Source organism: Trachymyrmex cornetzi, unplaced genomic scaffold, assembly GCF_001594075.2.
Source record: "Trachymyrmex cornetzi isolate Tcor2-1 unplaced genomic scaffold, Tcor1.1 scaffold151, whole genome shotgun sequence".
In the NCBI taxonomy this organism is placed as follows: Eukaryota; Metazoa; Arthropoda; class Insecta; order Hymenoptera; family Formicidae; genus Trachymyrmex; species Trachymyrmex cornetzi.
The window spans coordinates 221,278-239,320 of record NW_017296102.1 but is presented as its reverse complement, the minus strand read 5'-3'; the positions used below and the strand labels follow the sequence as shown (position 1 = coordinate 239,320).

Genomic DNA, 18,043 nt, shown 5'->3' with positions numbered 1-18,043 from the left:
GAGACAGAGAGAGTGACTGCGGAATAAATATTTGTCATTAGTCATCGAATGTCTTATTAATGCGTGTTACCCGAATTCGTTTCATCCATACATCACGTCATGAAGATAGAATAATATATACATAGTCAGAGAAGATAGAGATATTAAATCAGCGGTGATATTAAATTTTAATATTAATTATTCATCTACATCATTCGATCGAATTTCAACATCCTTGGACTCGACCTATGTTTAAGATACGTTTATCAATAAGCATTTTTTAGATATCGGCTAGCACGGATTGTTGAAGCAGATACTTTAGACATAAATTTGTATACGAGCAAAGAAGAAGCTATGTCGTATGGATATATTAAGAATTGTGTCATCATGCACAATCATATAATAGAGTTAGTATCTCTGAATAATTACATTATTATTTTTGCCAGTAATTTGGTATGCGTTTTTATATTTTTTAATGAATACCATGCGTTTAATATGTTTGCTTTTTTTACGTATGTAATGAATTGAGTGTATAAATTCAATTTTTGTCTACCTACATTATTAATTTTATTTAATAATTAATCTCCTTTCTAAATTGATCAATGTCTTATTCTTTATTCTTTGAAATTTATACAATATTTTAGCACATGTATCTTTTTATTATTAACTTTATTCATTTTTCTCGGACATGAAGGTATGCAAGACGTATCGAAATTGCGAATACGACATCGTATTTTTTTCAACTAGGTTTCAATATGATGGGTATGACATTCACAATATTCCAGGTCAGTACAGTGATAAGTACATATGTGCAGTCATGTATCATTACTGATAAGCTTTACCCTAGTGAGAAATGATAATGAAATCAACATCGAATTGATGATCATTCATCATCGAAATCATCAATTCGACATCGATTTTATTGTCATTTTTCATTGAGACGTCCATTAAAAATTTTGTCTTTTTTTATGATGTTTGACTATTATGCTTAAAATTAGAATTAATTTCTTTAGACTTGTAATTATATACGTGCGAGTGTAACAAAACGAATTTACGTTTATGAGTTAGGCAGTGGTAAAGTTGAGTGATCCAAATGAAGCTCTGCGATATGCATCGTTCACGGTGACTCTGTTATCCGTACTCTTCCTCGAAAGCTGGCCGGGTCAGCAATTATCAGATTATACTAACAAAATTTTTGCATTTACGTAAGTATTTCGCCATGGAGGCATTTTAGTTACAGTTCAGCATTGACAATATTTCTGAAAACAATTAACCGATGATACTTTGTTCGGATATTGATACATTCGATCTATATATGGAATCGCTTTATACACATTTATCAGAAATAATTATAAATAAAAAATAGTCTAACACACATCGGTATTTCAGAACCAACGGAAGATGGTATCAATCTTCGCTGAGAGTAAGAAAAGTGATCAGCATTATGCTGATGAGGGGTTATGTGCCAATCAAGATAACTGCGGGTAAACTGTACGCCTTGAATTTGGCAAACTTCGCTGCAGTAAGATAACGTCTTTAAAAACGAGATCTGACATCGTATTACCGTAAAGATTGACATATCGTCTTTTTAAGGTCGTACGCACGTCGTTTTCTTACTTCACTGTCCTTTGTTCTATGCAATGAGCGAGACTTGCTGCAGCTCAAAAACTATTATTGATGACAACAATTACAAGCAACTGATTTGCCCTTATCTTCTTTTTCATGATGACTCGTAAATCATAAATGACGATGGCTACGACGATTCGGTAAAGTTAATAAACTTAAATATTTTTAACGCGCGATTAGAATATTCACAAGAAAAATAAAGTAAAAAATCACAATACATTGTTTAACAGATTAACGTGTTCCGTTCCAAAAAAATTTTTTTTTATTTTTTTAAAGTTAATAGATTTCTTGCAGTTTTATTTAACTATCTACAGAAACGGAATTGAAAGAAAAATTATCCTATAAAGCAGTCTATGTACGCAGTTTTTCAAGACCTCATTTCTATTTATTCCTAAAATATGATGAATATGTGATGAATATGTAATACAAATATCATCAGTTACGATCATAATTTTTGTTACAGAAATTGTAGCATCAAAAAATATGACGATGATGTATACAATACCTTTAACAAACTTTTATTTTTATTTTATTTTTATTGCACACATTAATATCTTTTAAAATAATTATACTTACCGTGTTCAAAGTTATACATATAATAACACAGTAATTTTACCTATTTTAGTATATTGATGGTCTTTCACTTCTCATTATCATCATTATAAAAAGCTTTCTCGCTATACTAGCATTGTACCGTATCACTATGTATTATAATATCTGCAAATTTTAAATTCATAGACTTACGAGATATATAAGTTCATAAAAAATCTATTATACTGCCATTTTTAAAAGTTTTCTATTCTTTTATTATACAATAATATACTTCCTTAAAGGATAAAAATGCAAGTATATAGGTACTAATATTTTCATATTTGAGTATGATCTTCTAATAGCCAATGTAAAGTACTCTTTAGCATTATCACGTTAAAAAAGTGCGGATTTAAGCATGAATAATTCAATTTGCTCCTGCAACTTGTATTGGAATTTATATTATCATGTGTGTCAGGAATAAAAACATTCTTATAAAAAAATTACTTTCTTCTCATGTAAAATATATACAAATTGTACTAAACAGCTCAATAAGTTTAATATGAATAGTATTAAACTTATTGAGCTGTCATATGTTTTTACCTTACAACGGTGTATACAAGCGACTGCTTCGATTACTCGTTATCTTAACTAGCATGTGATAAAAAAATTCAGTAAGTTGAGCGATGATATACGCAAATGTTAAATTGCAATTATTGAGAAGTTGGGATTAAATTTAATTATATGGAAATGCGATCTAAAAATTTTTTATTAAATATATGCTGTTTTTAAGCTACATTAATAAATTCGTAAATAAAGTAAATATTAATAAAGCAAAACAATTTTTTTAATAAGTGTCTTAACTGGCACATGTCACACATTATCGCACTTAAAATTCATTACTAGTAATAATTCCTTAGATATTAGCTAACAATCTCTTTATGATCGTTCTATTTATAAATTTACTCACTTCAGATTTTAAAGTTTTATTGAATTATTTTTAAAACTGCATTGGAAGGAGCAGATGTTTCTATAAAAGTATGTTCTTAAAAAATCTCATTTCTATTGCTTACTAGAGTGAGAAGAATGATAATGCGTAAATATATTATCAATTACGGTGAACAATTTTTGTTACAGAGATCGTAGTAGCATAAAGTATGACGATGACATACGTAATACCTTAAACAAAGTTTTATTTTTATAAAATCTTTTTATACGTATGCATACCACAAAATAATTACACTTACTGTATTAAAAGTTATATATGATAATACAACCATTTTACCCATTCTCAGTCCCGATGGTTTTTCACTTCTCATCATAATCATTATAAGAAGCTTTCTTGCTGCTATAGGCATACTATACCATTCAGAATAATATCTGCAAATTTTGCAAAAAATCTATTTAAAATTATATTATGTACTTATACTTCTGTTTAACGTTTCGTTACGTTTTTATAGATTAATATGACATTTCCAAATGTGTTACTTTCAATATTGTACAAAACGTACGCAGACTCAAATACTTTCTCGCTGGAATCTATGATTTTCTGACCCTGCCAGTTTATAAAGAATACGTTAAATAAAACTGCATTTAGATAAGCAAAGAGTTTTACAAGGCGATTAACGTCTTGCACATTATTTATCACCTACACAATAACGAAATGTATAATTAATAAAATATAATGAATATATCAATTAATGTAATAAATACGGTCAGTCATAATTAAATCAGTTAATTTCATTGTTTATTCATTTTTAAGTAATTTGTGTGTGTGTGTGATAGGAACATATCCAAAAACTGTTGCAGTCTCAATAAAATGATCGTTAGGTGTACCTGATACCCCAGAAAACTTATAATAAATACAGTCAATCCTGTCTGTATAAAGAGAGCTAAGCTATATGCCGACTCCACAATGGCAACAAACCTAACATAATGTACAAAGATATTAATTATTTCTTACTATTGCCTACATGCAATAAAAGTAAGCTCTACATGCCTAAACATGTACTCACTGTATCGTTTCTATGTGTCTGCGAATACTGTAGACGATATTTGAGTAACATTTATCCTTTGTCATCATTAATTTGGAAACTAACGCAATTTCCAACCGAGATCTAAACTCAATATTATTACAAAATTTAAAGGAATCATTTTTGAAACAAGTTTCACACAATAATACAGGAACAAACTGTTCCTTTATTTGCGTTGGACTGATCTTGATAAAAATCATGTATTTAAATAATAATCGTTTACTAAACTTGCCTCAAAGCTACGAACAAACCGCAACTGTACTCGATCACTATTAGATACAAAACATCGAATACAGATAATAAGACTGTGTATATAAGGTCACATACACTACAATGTATAAAAATTGGAACGTAATACGTGTCTAGATCAATCATGTAATTAACACGATAAGGTAATCCTGTTTGGGATTTCAGCTCTTTATTTGCTAATTCATTAGTCTTGTTGGATTCCACGTAAGAAAGTTTTGTTAATAGTGGTGCAAATAAATAAAGGACGGTATGAGTTAGCAAGAAACCTAAATTGCAGGAAAATTTTCATAATTTATCTGTTACACTTTGATATGATATATTAAGCATCACAAGCTATTCCTTAAGCATCATAATTTAAAATACTTTTATGCACAATTAAAAAAATTATATTTTGTAAAAATGTCATTTAATGCTATTTTTTTTAATGACGATAAACTTCGTGCGACTTTAAAAAATTTATCGAACATCGATTTTTTATCATTATTTGTTTCCATTAGACCATACAAATTCTTTCTGAAATATTTTTCCCGAAAATATTCCTCTTTCAAAATAACCAACTATATTATTTGGAATAAAACATTCCCTAGATCATCAAATGTTTTTAAAGATAGAGATATTGTGATATGACAAGTGTTTCTCAAAATCATTTAGGAACTGAAATTTGCATATCTGAATATTTAACACTGCACTGCATTATATTGAGTTCGATTGTACTATTAAAGTCACCCGTGTAAGCATAGCCTAACTTTCTCCCATATAGCGCGTGCGAATTCTGTATCTTTTCTTCTTCGTCCGACTTCGGGGAAAGACAGTACTCGTGCATCTTTATTAGAAGCATTTTGATCTATGACTCGAAAAAGTTTCCGATATAAGATATAATTTTGCATAATTTTCTATATTTGCTATTACTTTTATCGTAAATTATTTATTTATTAATAGTATTTATCGATACTGTTTATCGATATACGCCGCGATGTCGCTTTATTTACATACCTGTGGTAATGCATGTATTGTACAGAATGTTTTACTTATAATCACTACAGCGAAAAATAGTGTCGGCACGGTATCGAGCAATTCGAAGGGATCATGCCAAATTTCAGTAATACCCAAAATCTGCAATTTCCGTCATTTACAACATTGTGTACACGTCATGCAACAAATAATTTCAATTGAAATGTCAGATCGGAAATAATACTAATTATGTGAAGTGCATTTAAAATGGGAATTTTTATGCTCATATAATTGTTTTAGAGAAACTAATTAAAGAGAAACATTTATTTTCTCCTCGGTTTGGAAGATAGAACAATAGTGAAAGCTATAATAGTAGATACATACAATACTGTCTTAAGACTATACGCATTTATCTTATATATCTTATACCTGGAATATAAGTCCAGATCCGAGTATAAGCACCATAGCGAGATATATCGCGTATCGCCTGTTTCGCGTATGAAAAGGCCATAGACCACTGATGCTTAGTAATAGTCGAATGATGTTATAATGCGAATCCTGAAAGAACTGATCGATATCACCCATTCTGTCTCTTCCTGCTGTTATTATTACAAAAGCGAAATTCTATATCTATGTGGTACCCCAACTTCAACAAAGAATACAATTTATATTAATTTCCTATTGACAATTCTGTTTAATGTTAGCAGTCGTAAAATCAAAAATATATGTCTGACACGTTTTTATCGCTAAAATCGTGTGTTGTAAAGGCGCGAGATTATCTTATGTAAATTGCAGAATGATAGAGAAAGAGGGTAGCCATACTGAAAATATTATCTTTGTAGATGCGATACAGATAAAAGGGGTATGAAAATTTTATTTCCAAGTAGAGTTGATCGAGACTGTTATGTAAAGATACAGTCGCTTCAAACAGTGATGCCAATTTAGCGGTTTTCCAGTAGATCTAGCGTTTTTTCAGTGATACAAATTTAGCGGTTTTCCAGCTAGATCTAGCGTTTTTTAGAGGTTGTCTAGCTGCAAAATTTAAGAAATGCGGCTAGCGATAATTCTGACGGGATTTTTTTTTTCTTAAATTTTACAGCTAAACAACGTCTAAAAAACGCTACATCTAACTGGAAAACCGCTAGAAATTGGCATCACTGGCTTCAAATTAAAATTGGTTATTAAATCTCAGACTTGTGAAGTAGTAGCTTATCAAAATTTATAAAAAAATCTTTGTTGCATACTACTATTTTTAAAAGTTTTCTATATTTTTGTTAAAAATATAGAGGAGATTCTTTTTCAAAGTGTGCAAGTGCAAATGTTGGTATTGATGTTTTATATTTAATTATGATTTTCCAGTAGTCGTTGTATAACGTGCTCCTTAATATTATTACGTTGCAAACTGAATGCGCATTGCATTTTTAAGGTATTTTTCTTTTATTTTATTTACTTTATGTTGTGACGCATTTAGATAATTTTAACGTTTTACACATTTCGCTTTATACGATACCACTTGTTGCACACGCACGGTTTAACGGCTCAGAAATTCGAGACGAAGAACACACCCGACAAAAACGTGGGGGTGCATTCAGGAATTCAGGGTATATCACTTTGTCCTTGTTCACTGAATATTAAATAAGATAAAATGATAGACCTGTTCTTTTTGGCTAAACTTTTGCACCAGTGCATCTTTCTTCCTTTTCTTTCCAGAAGGAAAGAAGAAGAAGAAAGATGAACTGATGCAAAAGTTCAGTCAAAAAGAACAGACCTAATATGTCGGTAAAGACACAGACGAGATACTATTAAAGATCATCAACCCTAAGCAAATTTTCGACGGTATAAAAAGGACCCCAAGGGCCCGAAAATAATTGAAAAACGCTGACATTATCGACAATTGATATAAATTTGCTATTATTTACGCGTAAATATTTGGCTAATACATTATTAAATTCATAATTTTTTATTATATAAATGTTCCATAAATAAATATGCATACTTGTAAATAAATAATATTCGTAAAGGACTCTTAATAATAATAAAAATCGAATATAAAACAAGGCATGTAAAAGTCAATACTAACGCACAATATTAAAAAATAATAAATAATCAAATTCTATTACATTAAATCATTCTATTACATGAATTCCATACCAAAATATAACATGTTTCGGTCTTTGTATTAGACCCTCTTCAGATATATGATAAATATAAAATTTTAACATTACTTCGAAAACGCTGAATAAAATTCGATAGTAAACCACGTCAACGAATGAACATAAACCAAATGTATCGAAATTGCTTGACATACTTGTAAAGTTTGCAATTGTCAGCGTTCTTCAATTACCTCCGCATACATTAGGTTTTATTTTCATTACGTTTTGCAAAACATATAGACATTGAGTTTTATTTTTTATTTTTATTTTATATTTTCGAAATAGTCGCTTCAAAATCGGCTGCATTAAAAAATAACAGTCTTACAGAGTATACATAAGCTTATTAAAGGTCTATTATATTGTATATTACTATTATCGAGGATTTTCTGTACTTATATTTTATTAAAGGTAACTAAAACGGAGATGGTTTACCAAAAAGAAAAAAAAGTACAAATATAAGAGTATATTTTCGTATTTATTTATTTTCTCAGAAATATAGATGATTTGTTATTAGGTAATAATAAAGCATTACATATATAGTTTTTGTATTAATAATACTTTTTAATATCTTTTAGAAGAGAAATTTCGAAAATTCTAGATTACAGTACAGTTCGGAAAACTGTGAAATACGAAACGGATGTACGTACGACCTACAAAAAAAGAAGAAATATCAAAAATATTAATAAAAAAGAAGTACATATAAAGGTATTCATAGTCCGTTATTAATTCAAAACCATATCTTAAGTCTTAAGATGTTAATACACCTCTATAATTGGCTTTTGTAACATTTCAAAAAGATTGTGCTTAAGATTATCTTAAATATAAGAACCGTCTATGAATACGGTCAAAGAAAATTATGTCAAGTTTTACCGCGCTGAAACTCGGAAAAGAAAGAATCATGATCTTTCCAACGGTCAATGTACAAGGTGAAATACTTCTCAGCATTATCATATTCAAAAGCTTTCTGGATTTGGGCGATGATTCATACCATTCACCTCGGTAACTTATATAAAAAAAACTTTCTCATTATATATATCACAAATAGAAAATATTTAGAGGAGCTATTTTGTTTTGTACAGACAATTTGCACGATACGTATTAAGTTTATTGGCTAATAAACTTAATACGTATCGTGCAAACGTTCTGTACAAGCTACTGCTTAGTAGCTAGGTATATGCTTTCACTTACGTCGATGTGTACACGCGATCGCTATGATCGATTATTTGCTGCCCTAACCAACACACGATATATAAATGTAGTAATTGAGCGGTAATGTACGAGGCATGCCGGATTGCAAGATGTGGGTCGAGGGTTCCACTAGTTGCCTAAATGTTCACAAAATCGTTTATATTATAATATGTTATTACATTATTATAGTATATATTGATATTGTTATGCCCGTGTCTTGCCGACATCCGTGGTGTATAGAAGTGAGCGTGTTGCCGAAATGATTAGCCGTTTAACTCATGTCAAACAAGATCTTCAGATTTAAATGTGACCCATCGACGTGTCCGAACGTCTCTCCAACTGTTCTATCATTTTTGGTTCGCTGTGTTCTGCGTTCTCTATCAATAAACATTTCTTGTTCCTTTTTTTAGACTCGTGTTCTTTATTTTGGCGCTTCGGGAATGCGTGTACGCATCCGTGAGAGCGACCTCGCGAATCGGCCGCACGAGCGCAACAATATTATTCAAAATATTGTATTTAATGTTATTACGATGTGTCAAACACAAACCTGTAGAGCCGACATACTCATCGCCAATATGATTAAACCGACTTCGAAGAAAAAAGCTTTTGTGTAAATAGCATCCAAGTATCTCGCGAATCTTGTTTAATGAAAGAATTTGAAAATTAAATGTCTTATTAAAGTACACTCTTTCGTTAAAGTACATAAATGAAAAAAATTTTATATTTCTTGCAATTATGCAGAGGTATACACTAACCGTAATACGTCTTTGTGCTTTTGTATACAATATGTGAAGTTTTTGTAAAACTTATCATCTTCCTCGAGCAAAGCGAGTTCCTTATCTTGTTCAATGGACTTTCGTATGTACTCTAATCGATATCTATGAATCGAAACAAAACATTCGAATTTTTTACAATGAGATGGCAAGAATTGTAAAATGCTAAGCTAAATGGAATGAGCCACATCTCAGCGGAGGTTGCATGTACTAACACTGTAAAAAGGTTTAAATGTTTTTACGTTGATTTTTATCTACAAAATTGGTCGGCAATGTCCAAATTTGTGTGTAATAAGTAATTAAAACTTCAAAAAATCTTATTATTTATTGTTTTATATAACGAAAAATGGAGTTATTAGTATTTTTACTTCAAAAAAGTGTAAGAAAAATAAATTACATTATAAAATATTATTATTATATGAAAAAAATTAATACAACGAGGATTCGAACTCTCGTTGTCTCTATAAGAAAAAGTATAATCGTGCACCTCAATCCATTCAATTATGCCGCTTTATTACTTACCAACCCACGAATCAAACGCCAAACTTCAATTGCAATTTTCTCATAATCAAATGGCCATACATCCAACCCGCTTTTACAGCGTTAGTACAGGCAATTTCAAATAAGCTATGGCTCATCCTATTTAGCATTTTACAATTTTTGCCATTTCCTCGTTAAATTAATTTATTGAGGCGATCATTCAAGTCGTTAACTCTTTATACACATGATTGGGTTATTTGTGTCCTGTAAATTTTTTTAACTAGGAGCATCAATAAGTAATTAGTTATAACATTTTATATATAATTTTTAAAAATACATAATCTTATAAATAGATACTTTTTAAAGATATTAAAATATATGTAAAAATCACTTAATGATTTTTATATATTGTAAAAGTGATGAAAATTAACCTGAGACACGAAAGACCCATTGTGAGTAGTAAAGGATTGGAAAATTATCAAATGTACTAACAATAAGTTAAATACCTGACGACTGAAAACAGTACGCAACAATGTTGCACTAGAATAGTCACAAAGGTATCGGTCGCGACTAGGATAGTAAGACGAATGGCAGTAGCTAAGTAATTATGAATCAGTATGGGATAGTAGTACTTTTCGAGATCTACGTAGTATTCCACGTGATATGGAAATCCCACTGGCCGCGTCGAATATTCGGAAGTTACATTTTTGCCGATTATTTTCGGGATTATCGCGAGAAACGGAAAAAGGCTGCCAAACGCATACATGCCACCTAGAATCAGACAATACCCAGTAAGAAATAACAATGGAATCGACATCGAATCGATGTCGAATTGACTGAACTTTTGAAGTACTCACTCAGAAATTATACTGGAATCGATGTCGAATCGACGTCAATTTCGACGATAATTTCGACATCGATTCCATTATCATTTCTCAGTGAGTACTTCAAAAGAAGTTATATATTTGTATACTTGGAAATACTATTGAGTACTCGGAAATTCTATTGAGTACTCGGAAATAAATTAATATTTATATAAAAATAAATACGATTTAATTATTTTTTTCGTTAAATAAATTATTTTTGAGTATATATTCATTTTTAAAATAAATATCTTACTGTGTAGCTGTCATACATCAGGCAAACATAAAATTAATTGTTATTAATGTAATTATTAACTAAAATAGTTTTTATGACTGATATATTATATATTAGTTTTAATATACATATATAATATATAAAATAATATAATAATCATTATTTCACTTTCTTACCAGCATAGGCAATGGTAATGCTTCTTCCATTCTCCGCAAATCTATGCAAAATTTCGAATTCACTTTTGATAGTCCATGATCGCCAATCTCTTTGTATATGTGTAAGAAGTATTTTGATCTACGACTTAAAATTCCATGTTTTTTTTTTACAAATGTGATCTCGTATTTAATACCATGATCTTCTACATACCTTCTTCGTATTGCACGTTAAATTCACTAGCTTAATGATGCACGCGAAGTCTACTACGAGCGGTGGTATACACTCGATAATTGCATCAAAATCGCCACGTAACGTCACTAAAGCGAGTACCTTGAATCCAATACTTGATTTGATAAAGAGATTAAAATACAGAAATATGTTGCACAAAATATAAAGACATACATTGATTTATCTATAATTTTACTGATAATTTCAAACATTTTTAACTTCAAATTTCTAATATTTATATATTTTTTCATATTTCTCATTTTTAAAATTTTAATCTTTCATATTATTATAAGAAAAACAAAATCTTCTCAAGAACAGAGATGGATTGGTAGATTAATTATAAGAATCGCAATGTAGAAAATGTACCTGCGCGATGGCTTGCGTTACACCAATTAGCGATACTATTAAAAAGATAATCCACCTGTGTCTGTTTTGTTGGAAGGGCCATTGTCCTAGCAACGAAAGTAGCATACGATTGATTCTATATAATCGGGACTGAAAGATATCGTTCGACGTATCCATCTCTAACCCTTTTGAACTACTGCACCATCGATATTATCTCTTACAATTTTCAGTCTAATAAAAAATTCTCTTAGAAAGAGAAAGAGAGAGAGAGCAAGCGTAATAGGTGTAGTGAAATTGTCGATATTTATATGACTGATTGTTCCACTAGAATGATGAAAGGCTTAGACGATCAAACACTTATCCTAGTAAGATCCATGTTTATAATTGATTTTATACTGTTGTGTCTTATAGTCGTCTTATACCTTGTAACAAGAACTTGGTCAATATCGGAATATTGTAAATTTAACGCACATCATGAATAGTATTGTGTCTGCCACATATTTCTTTGAATCATATTTTTGTTCGTAGAAGTCTATAATGGACAATAGCTTGGAAATATTTCTTGGCAGCTCTTTCAGAACAGTTTGGTTTACAAATATATAGCAAAAATGTTATTTTATACGCCCATAAAGGTAGTAGGTACCATTTACAATCATAATTTAAGAATAAATTATATCTTGATTAACACACATGATTATTATTTAACAAAATAATTAATATAAATCATACATAGTAGAAAAAAAATGAACTGGCAATATCAAGAACGAATGTATGCCAACACTGCCACAAGTAATTTTTCATAATTGAAAAGTTTACATTTATTGTCTATTATACATGTAAGAATACATAATCGTGCAGATTAGAATTTTTTAGAGAGAAAGATTAACTTTACCAAAAAGTTGAGTTAAAAAGTACTTAACTACTTAGACGCATCGTCACATTTATATATAATGTGCAATAACGCACATAAAATAAATGAAAAGCTTCGTAAATGATATATTTATATATGTATCACACATTACCATCGATTTGCGATATTTTATAATGCTAATTATGGATTATATATTATAATTATCTGCGGTAGACAAGTTAGCCTCAAAGTGTGTAATAATATGTAGGAGCTTCGCAGAATATAATAGCCTTGTCGTCAATACAAGAATAGTAAAAACATACAAAAGACATTGTACAGAAGTTAGTAAAAGTGAAAACATATAAGACATAGACGCTGCATGACCTGAAAACAATTTATTTACACATGGATGGTTATTGCATACAATTATATTATGCGTCATCATTATTATGCATTAATAATTTGTTATTAACAATATATTAATTTTATGCGTTATGTTTTGCATAAAATACTAATACTTAACTCTTTTATAACTGTTGTGAGTATTGTGAAAGGAAATGGTACCGGAAAACCAGGTTTACTGGTGATGTCGGAATTATAGCGGACACGAGGAGTCAGAAGGTGTTGAAAAGGGTAGATATTAAAGCGATATACACTGAGATGTGCTGCTGAGCTTTATTCGAGAACAATTAAACATCGTCGTTAAGCGATAGATATACATAGGTACCGAGAGGTAACCTTCACTTCGCGAGAAAAGAAAGAAAGGTTGCGAATGTATACACATATGTGACGCGAAGTAAACAGCTGATAGGTAGAAACACTGTCATGTATTCTGACCGCATCAGTACCGATAATAAGCGTGTTTTGAACAGAATAGTTGTCGACAGAATTAACGTTGAAATTAACTCGATAACGAGATACGTACTTAACAATATTATTTATGCGAATCTGAATCTGATAGGCCGATATGTATTAAGTAGCGTATTGAACATTTAATGAGTTTCGTCTAAACAGTAACCAATTTAATTTTTAAGAAATAATTTTAGTAATTATTGTGAAAAAGTTAAACTTCGCCGATGGCCTTGACCTTCAGATATGTTGTTAAGGTCATGACCTTGACTAACCTCCAATAGATTTTAGCCAGCGGTCGCCATTCGTTAACAAATTATTAACAAAAGAAATTTTAAAAAATAACGTATAATTTCTGCTATAACGAAAATTGTTAATCCATATATAATCTCGCTTTATGTTATAAAGTGTGAACCTGGCTTTGCGTAGAAAGTCACGCTCCTATGGAAGAGGGAAGGTGGAGTGAATCTCGACAGGTAGGAAATCGAAATAGTTTTTAATATTATATCAAATTTAAAAAAAACTTGTGACAAATTCTTTTATTCCAACTTTTCTAATGTATACCTAACTACACTGAGAAAAAAAAGTTGTTAACTTGACTAAATGCATTTAGTTCGTAATGATCATTTAGTTCAAATATATTTATATATTTAGATTAACAAAATCTTGTAATTTAAACATGTTATTTTTTTGATTTAACAAATATTTAGTTGAATTAACAAATATTTGCTTGACAGTCCGTGACCGCTACATTTAGTTGAATCAACCAATATTTTTTTGAAACAGCAACTTTTTTTTCTCAGTGTATATATGGTAAAATATGGTCTTTTTTTGTGTTTTGCGTAGGAAGAGAAAATCTTCAAAGCCCCTCTCCGGGAAGGCTCCCAGGCAATCCTAACCGGGTCCCCAAGGAGAGAACTTATACTCGGAGAGGGGAATTTAAGACGCCCGACGCCTGTACCGCCGGGTGTGCAGGAAACACCGACCTGGCCGTCTACCTGCTAAAAACTCCCTCTGAAAAGAACTGCGTCCCTGACACATGCGAGAGGACGCCCCAGAATCACCTACTGGTATTACGTCAGGGCGCGTAAAATATGATCTAATGATTTTTTTTCATGTGTATATTATTCTCAAATTATATTAATAGAATAATGATAAATAAATAATGATAAATAAATTCCAGTAATTGAACGATAATATAAACAGCATGCTGAATCGCAATTGTTGAATGCTTGTAATTAAACTTAATTACATATAAATACTACACTGAAAAAAAATATAGTCAATTTTAATAAATATTTAGTTGAATACTGCCAACTAAATATTTATTAAATATAAATTATAAAGATATATTTATTTGATACAAGAAATATTTATTTGATTTAACAATCTTTTTTTTTACTGAACAAATATTTATTTACGATAAGTAAATGTTTAGTTGGCAGTATTGAACTAAATATTTATTAAAATTGACTATATTTTTTTCTCAGTGTATCTAATGATTTTTTGTCATATGTGTACTATTCTCAAATTATATTAATAGAATAATAAATTGATAAAGTAAATATTAATAAAAAGAAATTTGTGTGTATAATTTTCTTTTTATTAATATTTATTTTAATTAAAGTATATTAATCGGTAGCAATGTCATACGTCACTGCGCTTGGAAGTAATTGATGTTAATATAAATATTATAGCTAACATTATTTTATAATTCCATTATTTTTTCTTTACCTCCGAATTTACAATTTTATTATTTAAGGGGGCATATACACCTAGAAGTGATGAAAAAATCGATTCTTTCTTTACATATTTTTAAAGTATAATATCTTAAGAACGTTTTTGTAGAGTTATAAATCAATCCAGCGTAAAATAGAGGCGCGCTTGCCACAGAACGGTTCAAGTTCGCGCAAGTTAAAAAAGGGTCTTCCTCATTACATTTATCAATAATAAGCCTCAGAGTGGCATTTAAAAATACGGACAGTGTTGATTGAGCACAGTCTTATCTGGACGAGCAATCGAAATGGTTGAAACGTTAGCAACAAAAAGTATAAACTGAATGTAAAGATTTAAACGCGTTTTTCTCAAAATATAGTTTTCAAAACGCGTGACCACTGTATCTTGAAGACGGCTCGACTGATCGATTTACAATTTTACACACTTTTTCTACATACTGAAAATTAGTTCTTGATATAGAATTTTTTTCCTACGTTGCTTAGTTTTTTTTCGCAGCCAAAAATGAGCAAAATTTTTTGTGAAAAATCATTATCTTTGACTAGATACTATTTTATTCAAACGCGATATTTAAAAAAACGGCTACGTCAAGCATAAGATCTATGTTTCAATTTTATAAAACTTGTGTTATTTTTCTTTCAGACGAGTCTTGTGCGAGCAGCAATGGTCACAACAAACCCCGTTTTATAAAACATGACGTATACGAAAATTTAAATAGCGACTCCATTTTATATTATTTTTTAATAAAATTTTAATGGTAAATAGACAAAGATATGATCTTTACAATGGAGTAAACACGACTTCTCTATCTCTATCCGTTTGTCCACAAAAAATTCGTAAAATTAGGCCTCGTTCTGATCAGTCTATAAGTGTATATGCCCCCTTAATTTTCTACGAAAAACGTTATGGAAGAAAAGAAACGCATAGTTTCTACGAATGTACGTTCTTCTTAAACATTCTCATGTTTGTCTATTAATAGAGTTTAATGAATAACAATACGTAAATGTAAATATTATTTACGTTTAAAACTGTTATTGCAGAGACCGTAATAACATAAAATATGATGATGATAAACGTAACACCTTAAACAAAATTAAAAATTTTGTTTTTATAGAATTATTGAACGTATACATACTATAAAATCATTACACTTACCGCATTAAAAGTTACATAGGACAATACAATAATTTTGCCCAGTTTCAGTGCCGATGGTTTTTCACTTCTCATCATTATCATTATAAGAAGTTTTCTTGCTGCTATTGGCATATTGTACCACTTTGTATTATATCTGCAAATTTTGCAAGAGATTTAATATGACATGTAATTTACAAATGTTTTACTTTATTATTGTACTAAACGTACGCTGATTCAAACACTTTCTCACTGGAATCTACGATTTTCTGACCCTGCCAATTTTCGAACAATACATTAAGCAAAAGTCCATTTAAATAAATATAATTATTTATACCTCCGCTAACGTTTTCCATGTTGTTTATTATCTATTAATCAAACATAAGTAAGTATAGTTAATTTAGTTAAATTAAAACATAAAAATACTCAAAGAGATGACTTTGGAAGTAAGCGCAATAAAAAGTGCAGCGCGTAAAAATAAAAACGTCGTTAGACATTAATTTAATTAAAACATTGAATTATACATATATAAACGACTGCTTCGGCTTATATTCGCATCACCCTCAATGACGCGGACAATACATAATAAAAAAATAATTTATTTCAATTTGATGCTAAAAATGTCCTGATCAAGAAATAATCAAAGCACATATGTATGTCAGTGTCCCATTTCGCATTTGGATTGTATCTTATTTACGTACTTTGTATTGATTGTAAGATTTAAAATGTTTTTTATTATTTATTGTTTAAGTCATTGAGGATGGTTTGAATAAGCAAAAACGTTCGTTTAAGGTTCGATTGCACTAACATTATTTTAATTTTAAGCTTAAAATTCTCACTTTTTCTTTTTAAAGCCGAGAGAAAGCAAGAGATAGAAATAGTTTTAAGCATTGCTTAAATTGAAAGTAATGTTGGTGTTTGAGATTTTTAATTAAATTTTTTTAATTAAATTGATTGTCTAGCGATATTTTTACTTTTGCGCATTTTTTATCTCGCTCCCGTAGCTTTCTTTAAATTTTTTCATACTTTATTTATTGGAAATTTTTTAGTGATATTTAATTGGTTTAATTAAATTACTTAATTTTACTCAATATTTTGTTAAATAATTTGTGTGTGATGATGAAAGCATATTCTAGAACTGTTATTAGTTATAAGACAATTTTTATTATGTATACCTGATATCCTAGGAGACTTAAGAGAAGTACAGTCAATGCAATTTGTATAAAAAGAGGTAAACTGTATATTGATTCCACAATGGCAATAAATCTAATATAATATATAGAAATATATTTTTTAATTTATTATTATTCCTATATATATATATATACATACAAAAACGAAACATAAAACATCTTAACGCATACTCACTGCAATGCTTCTGTGTGTCTGCGAATACTATACACGATATTCGCATAAGATTTATCTTTTGTGAACATTATTGTCAATCTTTCGTTTTTGAAAACTAATGCGGTTTCCAATCGATATCTAAACTCAAAATTTTTAGGAACTACAATTTTTTAAATACGTATCCCCACAAAAAATAAACTATCTCATTATTTGCGTTGAACTCAAATATTATGGAATTTGTGCACTTGAATCATTACAGAATTTGTGTACTCTCTCTCTTCTCTCTCTCTCTCTCTCTCTCTCTCTCTTAAATCATAATCACTCATTAGGCTCACCTCAAAGCTG

At 29.9% G+C, this 18,043-nt stretch overlaps 1 protein-coding gene across 1 annotated transcript in view; it reads left to right on the top strand.

Annotated features, from left to right (window-relative positions):
* Positions 1 to 1,623, top strand: part of LOC108758115 (odorant receptor 13a) — a 2,607-nt gene extending 984 nt beyond the window's left edge. The window contains exons 3-7 of the mRNA XM_018502905.1: positions 264 to 386; positions 674 to 764; positions 1,048 to 1,184; positions 1,369 to 1,501; positions 1,573 to 1,623. Coding sequence (XP_018358407.1) covers positions 264 to 386; positions 674 to 764; positions 1,048 to 1,184; positions 1,369 to 1,501; positions 1,573 to 1,623 — 535 coding nt within the window. The remainder of the gene's footprint in view (positions 1 to 263; positions 387 to 673; positions 765 to 1,047; positions 1,185 to 1,368; positions 1,502 to 1,572) is intronic.
* Positions 1,624 to 18,043: the final 16,420 nt, after the last annotated feature.